The 15,554-nt window shown below is 42.7% G+C and overlaps 1 protein-coding gene across 1 annotated transcript in view; it reads right to left on the reverse strand.

Annotated features, from left to right (window-relative positions):
* Window positions 1-15,554, reverse strand: part of esama (endothelial cell adhesion molecule a) — a 116,996-nt gene that overhangs the window by 12,544 nt on the left and 88,898 nt on the right. Inside the window, exons 3-6 of the mRNA XM_067971046.1 lie at window positions 14,235-14,436; window positions 11,332-11,487; window positions 2,322-2,444; window positions 1,554-1,695 (exon numbers count right to left, since the gene is read on the reverse strand). Of these exons, the coding sequence (XP_067827147.1) occupies window positions 1,554-1,695; window positions 2,322-2,444; window positions 11,332-11,487; window positions 14,235-14,436 (623 nt within the window). The remainder of the gene's footprint in view (window positions 1-1,553; window positions 1,696-2,321; window positions 2,445-11,331; window positions 11,488-14,234; window positions 14,437-15,554) is intronic.

The following is a 15,554-nucleotide window of genomic DNA, read 5'->3' on the forward strand; positions in this document are numbered from 1 at the left end:
ATTGGAAAGTGTTTCATTCCTCAGCCTCTCACTTTGATGAGCACACTACATGAATGAGCTACGCAGAAACCTTTTTAAAAAAAATCAATAATTGTGATTGATGGGACATTGGGCTCCAATTCATTGAGCCGTGGAGCAGTGGGGTGCTGATTCCCATGCTGTTTGGTGGAATTATCAGATGTAGGCCAGGTGCTTTCTACAGGCTAGTAAGGTGCGGGAGGAATTGGAGGGGAGGGGGTGGTGTAGAGGAGTGGGGGAGAAAATCAATTGACAAGTCCCCAGGCCACTCTCGTGTGTTTTCAGCTGGCGGTTTAAGAGTTTCATTGGGTCAGGACCTTCCCATGTACGGCACCAAGAGTCAAGAGGAAGGACAGGAAAATCTCATGGGTCAAACATTCTGTCCTCTGTTTCCTAACAGCAGAACTCAGATTTCAGAAATGAAAATGTATGAAAATTCCACTTGACATATTTATCTATTCAACTAAAGGGCAACTTTCTCAATTCATTGACTCTTCCCATGATTTTCAGATGTGGATTCTTATAATTCATGCAAGAAATTGAAAAACAATTGCAACATTCTTAACATCTTACATGAATCACAAACTGTAAAGAAAAAAAATCCATGTCCAAAAAGCTCAGGGCCAATAAGTGAGTCAAAATGTGAATATGACCAAGGCAAAAGAACCAGAGGTGACATAAGCAAAACAAATGTTATGCAGCGAGTGATCTGGAATGCACTCCCTGAAAGGGTGGTGAAAGCAGACTCAATAATAACTTTCAAAAGGGAATTGAAGAGGGAAAATTTGCAGGGTTATGGGGAAAGAGCAGGGGAGTGGGACTAATTGGATGGCCCTTTCAAAGAGCCACGGTGGGCTGAATGGCCTCCTTCTGTGCTGTATTATTCTATGATTCTATGAGAGGAGACAGACTCACAACAATACAGCTTCGATTCAGATCAACTCTTGACTCACTATGACTGAAGGGCACAGTGTCATATCACAGTGTCAATTTTCTTTGCTGCCAGAGGGCCACCTTGGGTGGGTGTTGGTCGAAGTGATGCAGCCAAAGTGGTCAGTGGCTCCACAGTACAGGGATTTTGCCAGAGTTAGAATCCTGTCTTTTGCAGAATGTGGTATAAATCTTTTGTGAAAGTTTTACTGTAACCAGGACATTAATAGCAACAAATCATTCAGTGAGGTTAAAGGTGCCTACAATCTTCTAGTAAGGTACTCTGGTGTGTCTGAATGAATGAATGAATGAATGGGATAGTCCATGACTACTGGGGACAACGAATGTATCTACAGGCCTGCAACATATTTATAGTGCAACGTATGTAGTGATCCTCCAGTACAAGGCTATACATTGAAACTGCAATCCCCTACAATTGAAATCTTACTATCTAAACATTTTTCCATCTGTTTTTCTTTTATTGCCCACATGAAATTGCTAACTGTCATGAGGCCCCTTGTATGTATCCTCCAACTAATAGAGGAAGCAGCTTGCTTCTTTGTCCTAGGATCCGATGAGCCTCTTGGAGACTCACAATTACTCACTTTATCTCATTAGCTATATCTTCCTCCTTTTCTGCTTTTCTCTTCCTTTGATACATGCAGAAGCAAACAACGATAGCAATAATCAAACACATTCCTAAGAACACTCCAATAATGGCTCCGGCAATAATCCCAGCATTACTAGCTGTGGAAAGAAGAAACATTTTTAAATGATTTTTTTTTTGACAGTATTCAAATCACAAAAACCAAGAGAAATAGTCAGGGGCTTATTGTAAATCTAATAATGGATCACTTATTTAAAATTTGATAAGTAATTGTGAATTCTGCGAGAGATAGAAGCCTGGTTACTATCTGCAATGTTATTGTATGAATGCTTAACATCTGCGTATTCCCCATCATGTTATCTGATGTTGCCAGGTATTGTGGTTTTGATCCCTACACTACCACCACCCAACCTGGGGTGAGGGGGTGGTGGGGGTTGGGAAACTGGTGGGGGGCAGCACCAGACATCCCCAGTAGTCCCTGCACAGTCACTCTTCCCCTCATGCGATGGCTAGCAATCCACTCCAATGCCCTCGCAATCCTTTTCTTCATACTAACTAGTCTTTCTTTGAAAGGCACCCTAGACTGAGAGGAGATTACATTTTTTTGGGGCAAAACTCTATTAAGACATTGCTAAGTTATAAAAATGACAAGTTCATGTTCTTGGATGGACAGAGCACCAAGTCCACTCAATAGTCTTGAATCTACGAAATTCACCATTTTCCCCGGTATTTATAAAGAGACTAACCCCGTCCCCACAGTACTTACAAATGATCACATCCAATTGTATTGAGCATGATGCATTCCCTACTAAGTTTGCAGATTTGCAAGTGTATAATCCAGACATCTCCTTGCTGAGATTGGTCAATGTCAGAGTTCCCTTCCTGGAGTCTATAAAACAAATACATCATTAACAAAATCAAAGAGCAACATAAATCCCAACTGTGTGACCAATTCAAGTCTATAGTCCACTGGGTTAAGATACTTATATAGAGCCCTAGTGGACCAAATCCCTGCCTATTCAAGCCCACTACAATTACACAAGACTGTGGATAAGAAACAATCCTTCTGTTCCATTTAGCTGTTTCCTGTTTAGAGTCCATCATATGAATTTCCAGGCCTGAAGTGAGATGCTCCTATTTAGGACCAGGAGAGTATCTTTTCTTGACCATTAACCTGGCCCAGCACCCTCCCCATGCCAGCTCACTCCCTGGCAGGGCCTGGCACTGGTAAAAGAGATAGGAAATCCCGAGATCAGGGCCTTATGGCCGCTGATGGAGGTCCTCACAGATCTTGTGGTGCCCAGCAAGCAAAGTCCTAGGAACACCTCTTCCTGCCTTGTTTGCAAGCCTGCAATGAGCCTGCAACTATTGTGGGTGTAGGCCCAGCTCTAACCCCCAACCTGGAAAGCCACAGAAATCCTTGGGAAACAAAGGGAATGTGTCGAAATCCATCCCATTTTACTGACCTCTGCCCAAGAGAAATAGATGTTCCCCGGAGGCCAAGTCAAGTAAATCTAAAAGCTATTGGACAGGTACAAAAAATAATTAAAAAGGCTAATGGAATGTTGGCCTTTTATCTCAAAAGGGCTGGAGTACAAAGGGATGGAAGTTAAGTTACAGCTGTACAGAGCTCTGGTTAGACCTCACCTGGAGTACTGCATTCCGTTCTGGGCACCGCACATCAGGAAGGATATATTGGCCTTGGAGGAAGTGCAGTGCAGATTCACCAGAATGATACTGGGGCTAAAAGGGTTAAATTATAAGGACAGGCTGCATAGACTAGGCTTTTATTCCCTTGAGTGTCGAACATTAAGGAGTGATATAATTGAAGTTTTCAAAATGATTTAGGGATTTGATAGGGTAGATAGAGAAAAACTATTTCCTCTGGTGGGAGGGTCCAGAACAAGGGGGCATAACCTTAAAATTAGTGCTAGACTATTTAGGGATGATGTCACAAAGCAAAGGGTAGTGGAAATCTGGAACTCTCTCCCTCAAAAAGCTGTTGAGGCTGGGGGTCAATTGAAAATTTCAAAACTGAGATTGATAGATTTTTGTCAGGTAAGGGTACTAAGGGTTAGGGAACTAAAGTGGGTAGATGGAGTTAAGATACAGATCAGCCATGATTTAATTGAATAGCAAAACAGGCTCGAGGGGCTGAATGGCTTATACCTGTTCCTATGTTCCTAAATCGGCTCCCATAATCTGTGTTAGGGATACGTCTTTCCATTACAAACTCACCAGGAACTGATCCTACACCCCTCCATTACTTCGTATTGTACAGAATTCCAATAAACCAGCTCATACTGTTTTCACCCATCATGTTCAACTCTAGGTAAACCTATAGTGGATCTATCCAAAATTCTTTGCCAAGCAGAGAATTCGAAAACACTTCCCAAATCGCTCCAATTTACAGAATTCCTGATCCAAGCATAAACTGATCCCCAATTTTTACAAAGTTCTTCTACCACTGTGTGTGACAGTTAACCCAGCAAAGTGAGATCTGTATATCTGTGCTACAGCCCTTTTATATCCTAGCTCCAAATTCACGGTTATCATGAACTTGCAACTTAACTGTTCAGCAGTATCTTGTTCAAACACCTGGAGGTTTTTACTCTCATTGCATGTCACAGTAAATATTCCGATACCTTGGTATTGGCACAGATCTGGACTAGGAAGTTGGAGATTTACATCAGGTTGCTATCAAAGCAGCCTGATACAAAACCTAACTAAGAAAAAATGTCAGTATATGCATTGAATGCCAATGGTCTGTCAGTGAAAGCATTCTTCAGAACTACAGAATTAGCATTGTTTTCTAATACTACTGTGCTGAGCATTAGGGAAAAAATGGATACATTTTATTATCTGGTCATTATCACATAGCTGGCTGTGGGAGTTTGTTGTGCACAAATTGGCTGCCGCGTTTCCTGCATTACAACAATAATTACACTTCAAAAGTACATCATTGGCTGTAACATGCTTTGGGACGCCCTGAGGTCGTGAATTGTGCTATATAAATGCAAGTCTTTATGTTCTTTCATAGACTGTAACTGGTTCCTTAAGGAGCATTGCAGACCAAAGAGAGACGCTTGCCATCAACATCCCATTAAAAATTCTAATAGTTAACCTGAAGAACCCCTTCGGGGGTTTTTTTTGTAGGTTATTTTTTGAAATATACTTAAAGAGCAACTGATGAGCTCATTAGAGGAGCTCTCTGGGAGGAGACACAGCACCATACTGTGAGGGAGCTGCATTAACAGTGGAAGTCATTAATCATGGGTACATCAGCATCAATTGTGCAGGTTGATTCCACTCCCTAACCCTCTCAGGCTCTGAGCCAGCATCAGCTTAAATTTAAAAAAAATCTTTTGAAAATCATCTAAAATAGACAAGGAAAAGGAAACATTCATAAGTCTGTACTAGGTTTATTTTTAAAAGCAGGATACTGATGGAGCGACTCCATGTTTAATAGAGGGGCTCTATACATCTGAAGCATTGTACTGAAACACAACACATAAACAATTTTCAGCTTTGTGCAAAACCTTCTGAAAAGTGAGATTTTTATTGTTTGCATTTACATTCCTCCCTCAACCAACATTACCAGAAGCAGATTAAGTAGTCAGATCTTGCTGTGTGCAAAATGGACACCACATCTGCCTACATAATAAGTCACGACACTTCAAAGTAACTCGTTCCATTTGAAGCGCTCAGATATTTTGAAGTGATGTAGTAAGGCACCATATAAATGCAAATCTTTTTAACGTTACGATAGTGACAACATCTTTTCCTTTGCCTAAAGTCCTACAGCTGGTTTAATCCATCTGCCCAAGTAGTATGCAGATGACAGCTTTGAAGAGCAAAGCCTTGCTACAGATGGCACCTAATGGCAAAAGAACTAAAGGTGACATGAGGAAAAACTTTTTTACGCAGTGAGTGGTTAGGATCTGGAATGCACTGCCCGAGGGGGTGGTGGAGGCAGATTCAATCATGGCCTTCAAAAGGGAACTGGATAAGTACTTGAAAGGAAAAAATTTGCAGGACTACGGGAATAGGGCAGGGGAGTGGGACTAGCTGGATTGTTCTTGCATAGAGCCAGCGCGGACTCGTTGGGCTGAATGGCCTCCTTCCGTGCTATAACCTTTCTATGATTCTAATTACACAGTCACTAACATCAATCACTTCTTGTCTAACATAAACTAACGACACAGTCCAAGAAAGACTAAATTCGGTTAATGTTATTTCTATTGGATTTGTCTTTATTCCCGTGCCAAGGGAATTGGTGTACCATATATGTAAGACCAAACTATGGGGTATTAATTATCTGCCAATTTCTGTTATCCACCAAGAGGTCCCCTTCATTTTGATGGAGGTTTCACTGTATTTCTAATTCAAATTTCCTAATAACATGCCCCTTTAATCAGAACCAGTTTTTATTTCAGGTCCAGTTACAGTGGTAACCCAAGAAGCAACTTCAAGAACACTCAAGCTGAATGGATGCCTTCAATAGTCCTAATCGGTCTTCAATGGTCCTCTGAATTAATTTTTCTCCCTGAATGGCCTTGTGGTTTTTTTCTGTTTTTTTGCCTCTCCCAGGAGATTACATGACTGATGGTGAGCAGGTAGGCAGGTAGGCTTGTGTGCTGGTGGGTATATGGCTACCTAATCATGATGCTGCGGGCGTCATGTTTGTGTGGGACAGACTCGATTGACCAGCTGATCTTTTCCTGACCACCAATTTCGTATTCGTATGTTCGTACGGCTGAAAGCTAAATTTCTCAGTGAAGGCTCCAGTGAGGATGCTTGGGTAAAGCCCAAATGCTGTTTACCAAAGCCATTTCAGAACCTATAGAAACACTTCAACATTTGGGAACATAGATTTATTTAGTCCTTATTTAATTCAGGTGAACTTTTAGATGATATATTTGGCTGATGGAGTCACTGACATTATCTCTTAATTAAATACAGTTGGGAAATCTTTTTCAAGCCGTTTATACCAAGCTCCAGCAAATGCTCCATTGACCATTTGTTTGTGTTAAATCTTGAGATGTATCTCAAGTCAGAGGGCACTAAGATTCAAAATGTTGGTTGTACAGTTGTTTTCTATACCTCAACGTACAAAGTTGACATACCTCCCATGTCCCATTTTGTCCATTTTCAGCTATTTTGTGTCAATGCAGACAAGGAAGAAAAGATGCAGAAAAGCCATGCAATGCAGTGAATTACCAAACTGTCTTTTCATCCCTGGGGCCTGTGTTGAAAATATAGTATGAAAGTCTTCTCTGCCTCTGCTGGTATTTAAGGAATCATGAGTGAGTATGAACCCAGAGCGCAAAAAATAAAATCTACTCATCGTTTGTCCCTAAATTCAGTCTCGCTCACAAATGTCTGATTTAGGAAATAGAAAATTCACACTGATGCAGTAGGGGGCGCTCTAAGGTTGCGGTTAAAGTCCATAGTTGGCAAAGAGTAACGGGAAGTTTGCCGTACATCTGGCCTGCGACATATCTGACCTGGGAGTACTAGATGCTGCCACCAATGGATCTATTCCCCTTCAGTTGCTAGTTTTAGTGAACAAAGCAGATTACCCTGCTAATATTAGCAAGTGGAGGAAAATGTACTTTTTGCTGACCAAAGCAGAAAAACGTTTTATTCCCCTTCACAGACATCCCTTGACACAAAGAGGATAGATTTTATAAAATTAGTCCATCTTCCCCCTAAGAAAGGTGCACAGAGTCACTTTCAGGTTCACAGGTTTTAATATTAGTGGTGCATTGTCAAGGACCATGAAGAAAGTCCAACAGGTCATGAACACTGTTACCCTCTTCCTTCATCAAACTGAGCTTAAGATGGACCAGGAAGTTCCTGGCCAGGTGTACTGGTTCAATCAACCATGAGCAATCCTTTGATATCATATCAACCTAAAACTTTAGCCTCCCTAAATACCACACTACATTATAGCATTCATATGGATATTAAGTTAACTGGAAAATATAAAGTGAAGGCTTTTGGAACTGTCATTTAAAAAAAAGAGTACATAAAATAGCTGATGTGGAACCTCTTCAGACCACACCTTTTATGTTTTGAGTTTTCTTGCCACCATGACACTCAGGAAGAGTTCCTGTTACCTGCTGTTCACCAAGCAAGGACTCGATCCCAGTTGTCCATTGATTATCATCTGGAATGTAGGGGTGAGGGGTGGTAAGGTATATGCTCTCCATGATGAGAAGTCTAGCAATGGGAGACTTGAACCTTCTGTGGCAGATTCAGTAATCCAGCCCCTGAACTAGGCAAGCCCACAGTACTCCAGGGTGCTATTGATAACCGATCAGCCAGACTCTTTCATTTATGGAATCTGAAGGAGTAACCCAGTTTCTTTAGGCTGGGATTCTTCCCACTCAGCTCCATAAAACTCTGCAAGCCAATGCACTAAAAGATAGGGGGTCCTAGCTGGACAGGTGACATGAAGCATACAAGTGCTCTGTGCTTGTAAGCTGTGTGTTTTCGCTGAATAAACTTCACTCTTGCCCCGCTGCACCTAAGTTCTCCAGACATAGGCAAGTGTGGTGTATCCCTCCCAGAGAAGCCCCGCACTTCATATTAGAATCATAGAATCATAGAATGGTTACAGCATAGAAGGAAGCCATTTGGCCCATCGAGCCTGTGCCGGCTCTCTTTGTAAGAGCAATGCAGTTAGTCCCATTCCCTCACTCTTTCCCCATAGCCCTGCAAATTCTTTTCCTTCAAGTATTTATCCAATTTGTTTTTGAAAGCCACGATTCAATCTGCTTCCACCACCCTTTCAGGCAGTGCATTCCAGATCATAACTACTCGCTGCGTAAAAAAGGTTTTCCTCATGTCGTCTTTGGTTCTTTTGCCAATCACCTTAAATCTGTGTCCTCTGGTCCTTGCCCCTTCCGCCAATGGGAACAGTTTCTCTCTATTTACTTTATCTAAACCATTCATGATCTTGAACACTTCTGTCAAATCTCCTCTTAACCTTCTCTGCTCCAAGGAGAACAACCCAGTTCCTCCAGTCTATCCACGTAACTGAAGTCCCTCATCCATGGAACCATTTTGGTAAATCTTTTCTGCACCCTCTCTAAGGCCTTCACATCCTTCCTAAAGTGCAGTGCCCAGAATTGGATTCAATACTCCAACTGTGGACGAACCAGTGTTTTCTAAAGGTTTAATATAACTTCCTTGCTTTTGTACTCTATGTCTCTATTTATAAAGCCCAGGATGCCGTATGCTTTTTTAACCGCTTTCTCAATCTGTCCTGCCACCTTCAGAGATTTGTGCACATATACCTCCAGATCTCTCTGTTACTGCAGTCCCTTTAGAATTGTACTATTTAGTTTATATTGCCTCTCCTCATTCTTCCTGCCAAAATGTGTCACTTCACACTTCTCTGCATTAAATTTCACCTGCCATGTGTCTGCCCATTCCACTAGCCTGTTTATGTCCTCTTGAAGTGTATTACTATCCTCCTCGCTGTTTACTACACTTCCAAGGTGTGTCATCGGCAAATTTTGAAATTGTGCCCTGTGCACCCAAGTCCAAGCCATTAATATATATCAAAAAAAGCAATGGTCCTAGTACCGACCCCTGGGGAACATCACTGTATACCTTCCTCCAGTCCGAAAAACAACTTTCACCACAACTCTCTGTTTCCTGTCACTTAGCCAATTTCGTATCCATGCTACCACTGCCCCTTTTATTCCATGGGCTTCAATTTTGCTGACAAGCCTATTATGTGGCACTTTATCAAACGCCTTTTGGAAGTCCATATTCACCACATCAACTGTATTGTCCTCATCAACCCTTTCTGTTACCTCATCAAAAACTCAATCAAGTTTAGGCAAAAGTAAGCTGTATATATGTGGATTTCTCACTAGTTTAGTCTGGAGATTTTAGGCATGGGAATAGATTTCCACACTTGACTGATACCCAGATGACCAAAAAGTCCAAGACCTCTCACACAACATGACAACACACTCCTGTGCTTATATGCTACACATGGATGGGAACTGTAAGAGGTGGGAGCTGCAAGAGTTGGGAGTTGCAAGAAATGGGAGATGCAAGATGTCCATGGAAGGAGGAAATCGATTTATTTCTCCAAGATAAAATCAGAAGAAATGACTCCCCTCAGTGATTTTGTGCTCAACCATACAAATTAGGAAGATCCTGAGAACCATCCCTTGATCTTAGGGATTTATTATCAGATTCCAACTAATGCCACTTCATTATCAGGGTAGGTTTTCTGATCACTAACCCAGCTTTCAGGAGAACAGCGTCCACGACACCACACAACCCTGCCACGGCAACCTCTGCAAGACATGCCAGATCATCGACACAGATACCACCATCACACGAGAGGACACCACCCACCAGGTACATGGTTCATACTCCTGTGACTCGGCCAACGTTGTCTACCTCATACGTTGCAGGAAAGGATGCCCCGGAGTATGGTACATTGGCGAGACCATGCAGACACTGCGACAACGGATGAACGGACACCACGCAACAATCGCCAGACAGGAGGGTTCCCTCCCAGTCGGGGAACACTTCAGCAGTCAAGGACATTCAGCCACCGACCTTCGGGTAAGCGTACTCCAAGGCGGCCTTCGAGACACATGACGACGCAAAATCGTCGAGCAGAAATTGATAGCCAAGTTCCGCACCCATGAGGACGGCCTCAACCGGGATCTTGGGTTCATGTCACGCTACGTGTAACCCCACCAGCGAACAAAAGTTATCTGTTTTTAATACAACGGGTCATTTTCTGTCTTTCTCTTCCTTTCGGATGTTTCTCCCTCTCTCTCTCTGTTTTGTGTTCTGGCCTTTTGTATATTCGGTGGTCCTGTAGGTAACACCTCTCTGTCTGAACACTTTGATTGCCTTGACAACGGGCAGTTGGAAAGATTATCTGTAATCACCAGGTATTGTTCTCTGACTATAAATGCGAAACGTTCAAGGATTTCCTGACATTCACCTGACGAAGGAGGAAGCCTCCGAAAGCTTGTGATTTTCAAATAAAATTGTTGGACTATAACCTGGTGTTGTAAGATTGTTTACATTTGAAAGGATGGTGGAAGCAGATTCAATAGTAACTTTATAAAGGGAATTGGATATATACTTGAAAAGGAAAATTTGTAGAGCTATGGGGAAAGAGCAGGGGAGTGGGACTAATTGGATAGTTCTGTCAAAGAGCCAGCACAAACACAATAGGCTGAATGGCCTCCTTCTGTGCTGCAGGATTCTATGATTCTATGAAATGTCCTGTTGAGGATTAAGCGATTAAAACAGGACATCCCTGCCAATAGAAATGCTGATTTGGGAATATACACAATTTTTGGACACTAAGGGAATCAAGAGATATGGGGATGGGGCGGGAAAGTAGAGTTCAGCCATGATCGTATTGAATGGCACAGCAGGCTTGAGGGGCTGTATGGCCTACTCCTGCTCCTATTTCTTATGTTCTTAAAACAGCACAGGAACAATACATGACCTGAACACTACAGGACCCTCTTCCAGCGCACATGAGGATACCCACAACCTCTAAGAAAGAAAGAAAGATTTGCATTTATATAGTGACTTTCATGACCTAAAGACATCCCAAAGCGCTTTACAGCCAATGAAGTACTTTTTGTATTGTTGCTGTTGTAATGTAGGAAACTTCTAGCTTTAGGAGCCTTCTGATTTACCCATGAAAATTCAGCTGGAAATAACCAATTCTACATCACTCACAGAATAAAAGCACTTCAGTTTCTCCTACTTACTGTGGGCTGCAAAAAAGAAGAACTGCGGCTTGGGAGTAATCCGTTGCCATGTGTAGTTGGGGACTGGTCTGCCATTTGCTGAGCGACAGGTTAATGTGGCATTGCTGCCAACATATCGGTTTCCATTAATGCTACACTTCGGAGTGGAGGGTGGAACTGAGTAAGACACAAGAAGGAAAGTTGAATACAAATTAGGTGAGGTAGCTGTTCAAAAGCTAGATTATAATCTTCATTATACTTCTTAAAAGGACTAATTTGTTTACAATAAAAGGTGCATATTGATTTACAAAATATTGCTATTGCTACAGTGCTCAGAGTGGACGCTCCGATCTTTCATAGGGACATAGGAATTGCTAGACAAAAAAAGACCAAGGTCCACCTAATTCACCTTCTACCATCCTGGTAGTGGCATGATGCAACAATAATGGAGTTGTTAGCTAATCATAGCAATCAATCTCTATCAATTAGTCTACAACAGGCCCAAAAATGACACAAGGAAAATCCCAGTGGTGGAGAGCTTTGGGAACCACAGGTCCAAAGACCCCTTTTTCCTCCCAAGCCTGGTACACTTACCACATGTCATGTCTCAAATTACTCATATACTATATCCCAAAATGTTATTTTCTGAAATCAATCTATTTCATTTGCATTCGAATGAATCAATACGAACTGCTGCTTTTGCCCACAGTGTTGCTCAATATGGGACTCTATGAATGACAGTCTACAGAAGACAAAGGGAGGTAAGTGTTTCCTTGTGTTAACTTCTATATTTTGTCCTAATTTACTCTCTCCTGCCATCACCCATTCTCAAGCTGGGGAACAGGACATTCTGGATTACGTTCTGTAGGATCATCCAGGATTGAGGAGGAAGGGGAGTTTGCGGAAAGAAGAGAACAATATGTAGTTAATGGGAATATTCAGCTCCCCTGTGGGTTTGTACTGGGCCTTCCAAAGGCCCCTAAGAAGTTGCAGAGCTGATGTGACCGTTCCCAGTAAGGATCGATTACCTCCAGTTACAGACCATCGATTCCCAGTGAAAAAAATTAAAGCATTGTTTTATGTCCCCCTCAGCATAATAAGAGTCTCCCCCTGTTGGAGGGTCATAGATGCCACTCTCATTTTCTAACGGGTACTTGAGGTAGGTGCCTCAGTTGGACCCTGCTTGCCCTAAATATTAAAATTGCTCTGTCACCAGGATTTGGCTTTCCCAGTTCGTGGTTAGGTAGTCCCACCACACCACACTACCAGCGGTGGAATGGGGCACCATGAATTTCAGCCCCACTCTTACTGGGTATGGTTCTACATCCACTGCAGCCTTTCAGCACCTGTCCCAAATAGCCGTCCATATGTCAGCAGGCTATCTGACCATGATAAAAGCATCATAGCCAAGTCCAATCCTGTCCTCACGAGAAGCCTATACTCACACACTTTCCAGCAGGAGTCACTAGGTTCAACCCTCAGTCCTCAGTCAACGAATGGATGAACTGCTTCAAAATGCAGTTTTTAATGGTAATCTAGCACATTAAAGAGCAAATCATATTGCTCATTTTAAAGAGGCCACGTGTGGATAATCCACATCTGTCACCCTTTCTACAATCAGGAGCCGGGACCCTATTTCATTTTTCTCCTCCTTAACCCAGTGCTGGGGTCAGTTCTAACAACTCATTGTGTGTGTTTGAGGGAAAAGGGCTCACGGGTCTTTCTGTACAGATGAACTGTGATGAGCTCAATGGCCTTCCTCACCTGTCTCTACATTGTGCCATCTTGTAACTCAACATAAACTGGGAATCAGATCTTGCATCTTCTCACACGTATGGTTCAGTGCCACACCACAAAGCCCATTTACCCAGTAAATATTTGAGGGAGCACTTGCTTTAGATTTCATGATTGCCAAATTGACCGTCTCCAAATGGACCACGGGGGCAATAGGCAACCAAGGTTAGCAAAGATAGAGGGGTAAAAATTGGTGTGCACTGCACCCATTGTCTGGGCGTAAAACAGGCGCAAAGCATACCAATTTAGTAGTGGGACAGCCTGTGCCCAACCTGCACAGGCATTGGTCCCACTGCTAAATTCATGGGCCCTATTTGTTAATGAAGGGCATAATGACGTAACAATTCCTTTTCAAAATTAGTTCCCGATGAGCTATCGAGGTGGGGGGGGGGGGTGGAAAAAACCTGTCACTGCAGGCTTTGGACGCCTGCAGTATGGAGTGTGGCCAGCTGTCTCCGGGGCAGCTCAGGAAAAGGGCACGAAACTTAAAATAAAAATCCGGGCCGAGGAGTGTAAATCGATCCCCTGAGGATTCCTGGCATTGTTATGGCATTAATGATAGAAATACACTGGAGGAAAAATTCAACTCATGGCTGTCCATTTTGCTCCTGAAAAAATGGGCGGCCAGCAGTTGAAATTTGTGGACGGGGGGAGAGGGGGTGAGCAGAGGTGCACCTCCGCTGCCCATTTGTAGCCCACGGCCCGCCCGATGAAATATTCAGGCAGGCCCGTAAATGGGCGAGCAGCCCATCCACCTGAAAAAGACATAAGGCTGCTTATATATGCAATTCGAGGTCCTACGCTGGCTGTACGACCCCAATTGTAAAATTCAGGTGCAAATGGGTGGATTGTGCACCATATGCACTCTTCCTACTTGTTCCAGGCGTTGAGCAGTCCTTAAAGGGACTGCCAGAGGTCTCTCAATAAAACGGCCCAGGAAATTTTGAGTAGAATTAGAACAAACTTTTGTAGTAAATGTCAAGACATAAAAGAACAGGCATATTTACAGAAGGCGCTTAATGAAGTCCTTGACCTTGCAATTGGTGCTTAATGATCACCATCAAAGTTATAAATAATTCACTAATCCTGATCATTGGCCTTTTAATGACAGACCGCAACATAATACATACTCAGCACGGAGAGGTTGGTTCCTCCGACGATCATTGATTCTGGACTCGAAGTGACGACTGTGCAAGTGTAGCGACCTGAATCAGCCAAATTGGTGTTGTTGATATAAATGGAGACATCACTGCTCGACATCGAATGCACGAAACCTATACGGTTTTTGTACTGATTGCCTGTAACAACTTTCTTATCGACATACATCAATATCTTGGTGGGGAGGTGGGGGAAGAGGAGGAAAAACAAAATTCAAATTGAAATTTCATCTTTGAAAATGAAAGTTAACAGCATGGCATGGACTAGATATAATACAGTCAAACCAACTCGATACATTCCTTAACCCTGATATTAAATCAATGAGAATTTGGAGTTAATCTGGGATTGACCATTGTTTTTATGAGCTACTGATCAAGGATTAGACACACAATGACTGGTGCTAATTTCCAACTCTTTGGTTCCATAATTTAAGAAAAACTTTGAGGAGCCAATTTTCCTGATCTTTGCCCCCAGGAACGCCCAATCTTCAGGTGCAATGGTCAGGGAAAAGGAGGCACAGATCCATTTCACAAGGTCTCTGCACTCTCTACGCTGCCCCTGGATTCCACGGACTTCACCCCAGGGTAGAGCAAAGCTGAACCTGCAAGAGGCTCAGCCCCAACTTATAGCTGCAAATGAAGCAGGAGGGAGCGAGCTCAGCCTCTCACCTCACCTTCCTGTCAATGTGATACAAGGGGACCCGAAGAAGCTGGTGGTGGGCTTGAACGGGGAGAACTTCCCTCAAACTGGACATTGTGAGGGTGCCGAGCAGCCAGAAAACCCTGAGGCCGGCAGCCAGCAGCTATGCTCCTTCATTCGGCCCAGTTTTTCCTATGTTAGGCGCAGCAGGGGCAGGCCTAAACTGCAGGCGCCCCCCAAGCCATGTTCGTGGCCTGAGACAAGAAATTCCAACGCACCTAGGCCTAGAAAGGTGCAGCACAGTTCAGGTGCACTTGTCCTGCCTAGCGCCACAACAGAGGGAAGCCAGGAAAATTGCCTCCCAAGTCTATTGTTGTTTTCTTGGAGCCATCTTAGAATCATGGAAAGTTACGGCTTGATTATGGTTTTAAATACTTTTTTGTTCCATTATTAATCTTTTTATTTTGAATTTTTTCATTCTATTTTCTTTCAATCAATATTTTTTAATTTTGAACATAATCAAAATCTTTATACAGTCTACTCCTCTTAATTTAAAGTTACTTCATTTGAATTATCTGTTAATTGGCATTTTTGTGAGCAAAAACATCACCTGTGTTGTTTTATATAAATGCCATATTTTGAGTTAATAAAGA

Source organism: Heptranchias perlo, chromosome 33 (assembly GCF_035084215.1).
Source record: "Heptranchias perlo isolate sHepPer1 chromosome 33, sHepPer1.hap1, whole genome shotgun sequence".
NCBI lineage: Eukaryota > Metazoa > Chordata > Chondrichthyes > Hexanchiformes > Hexanchidae > Heptranchias > Heptranchias perlo.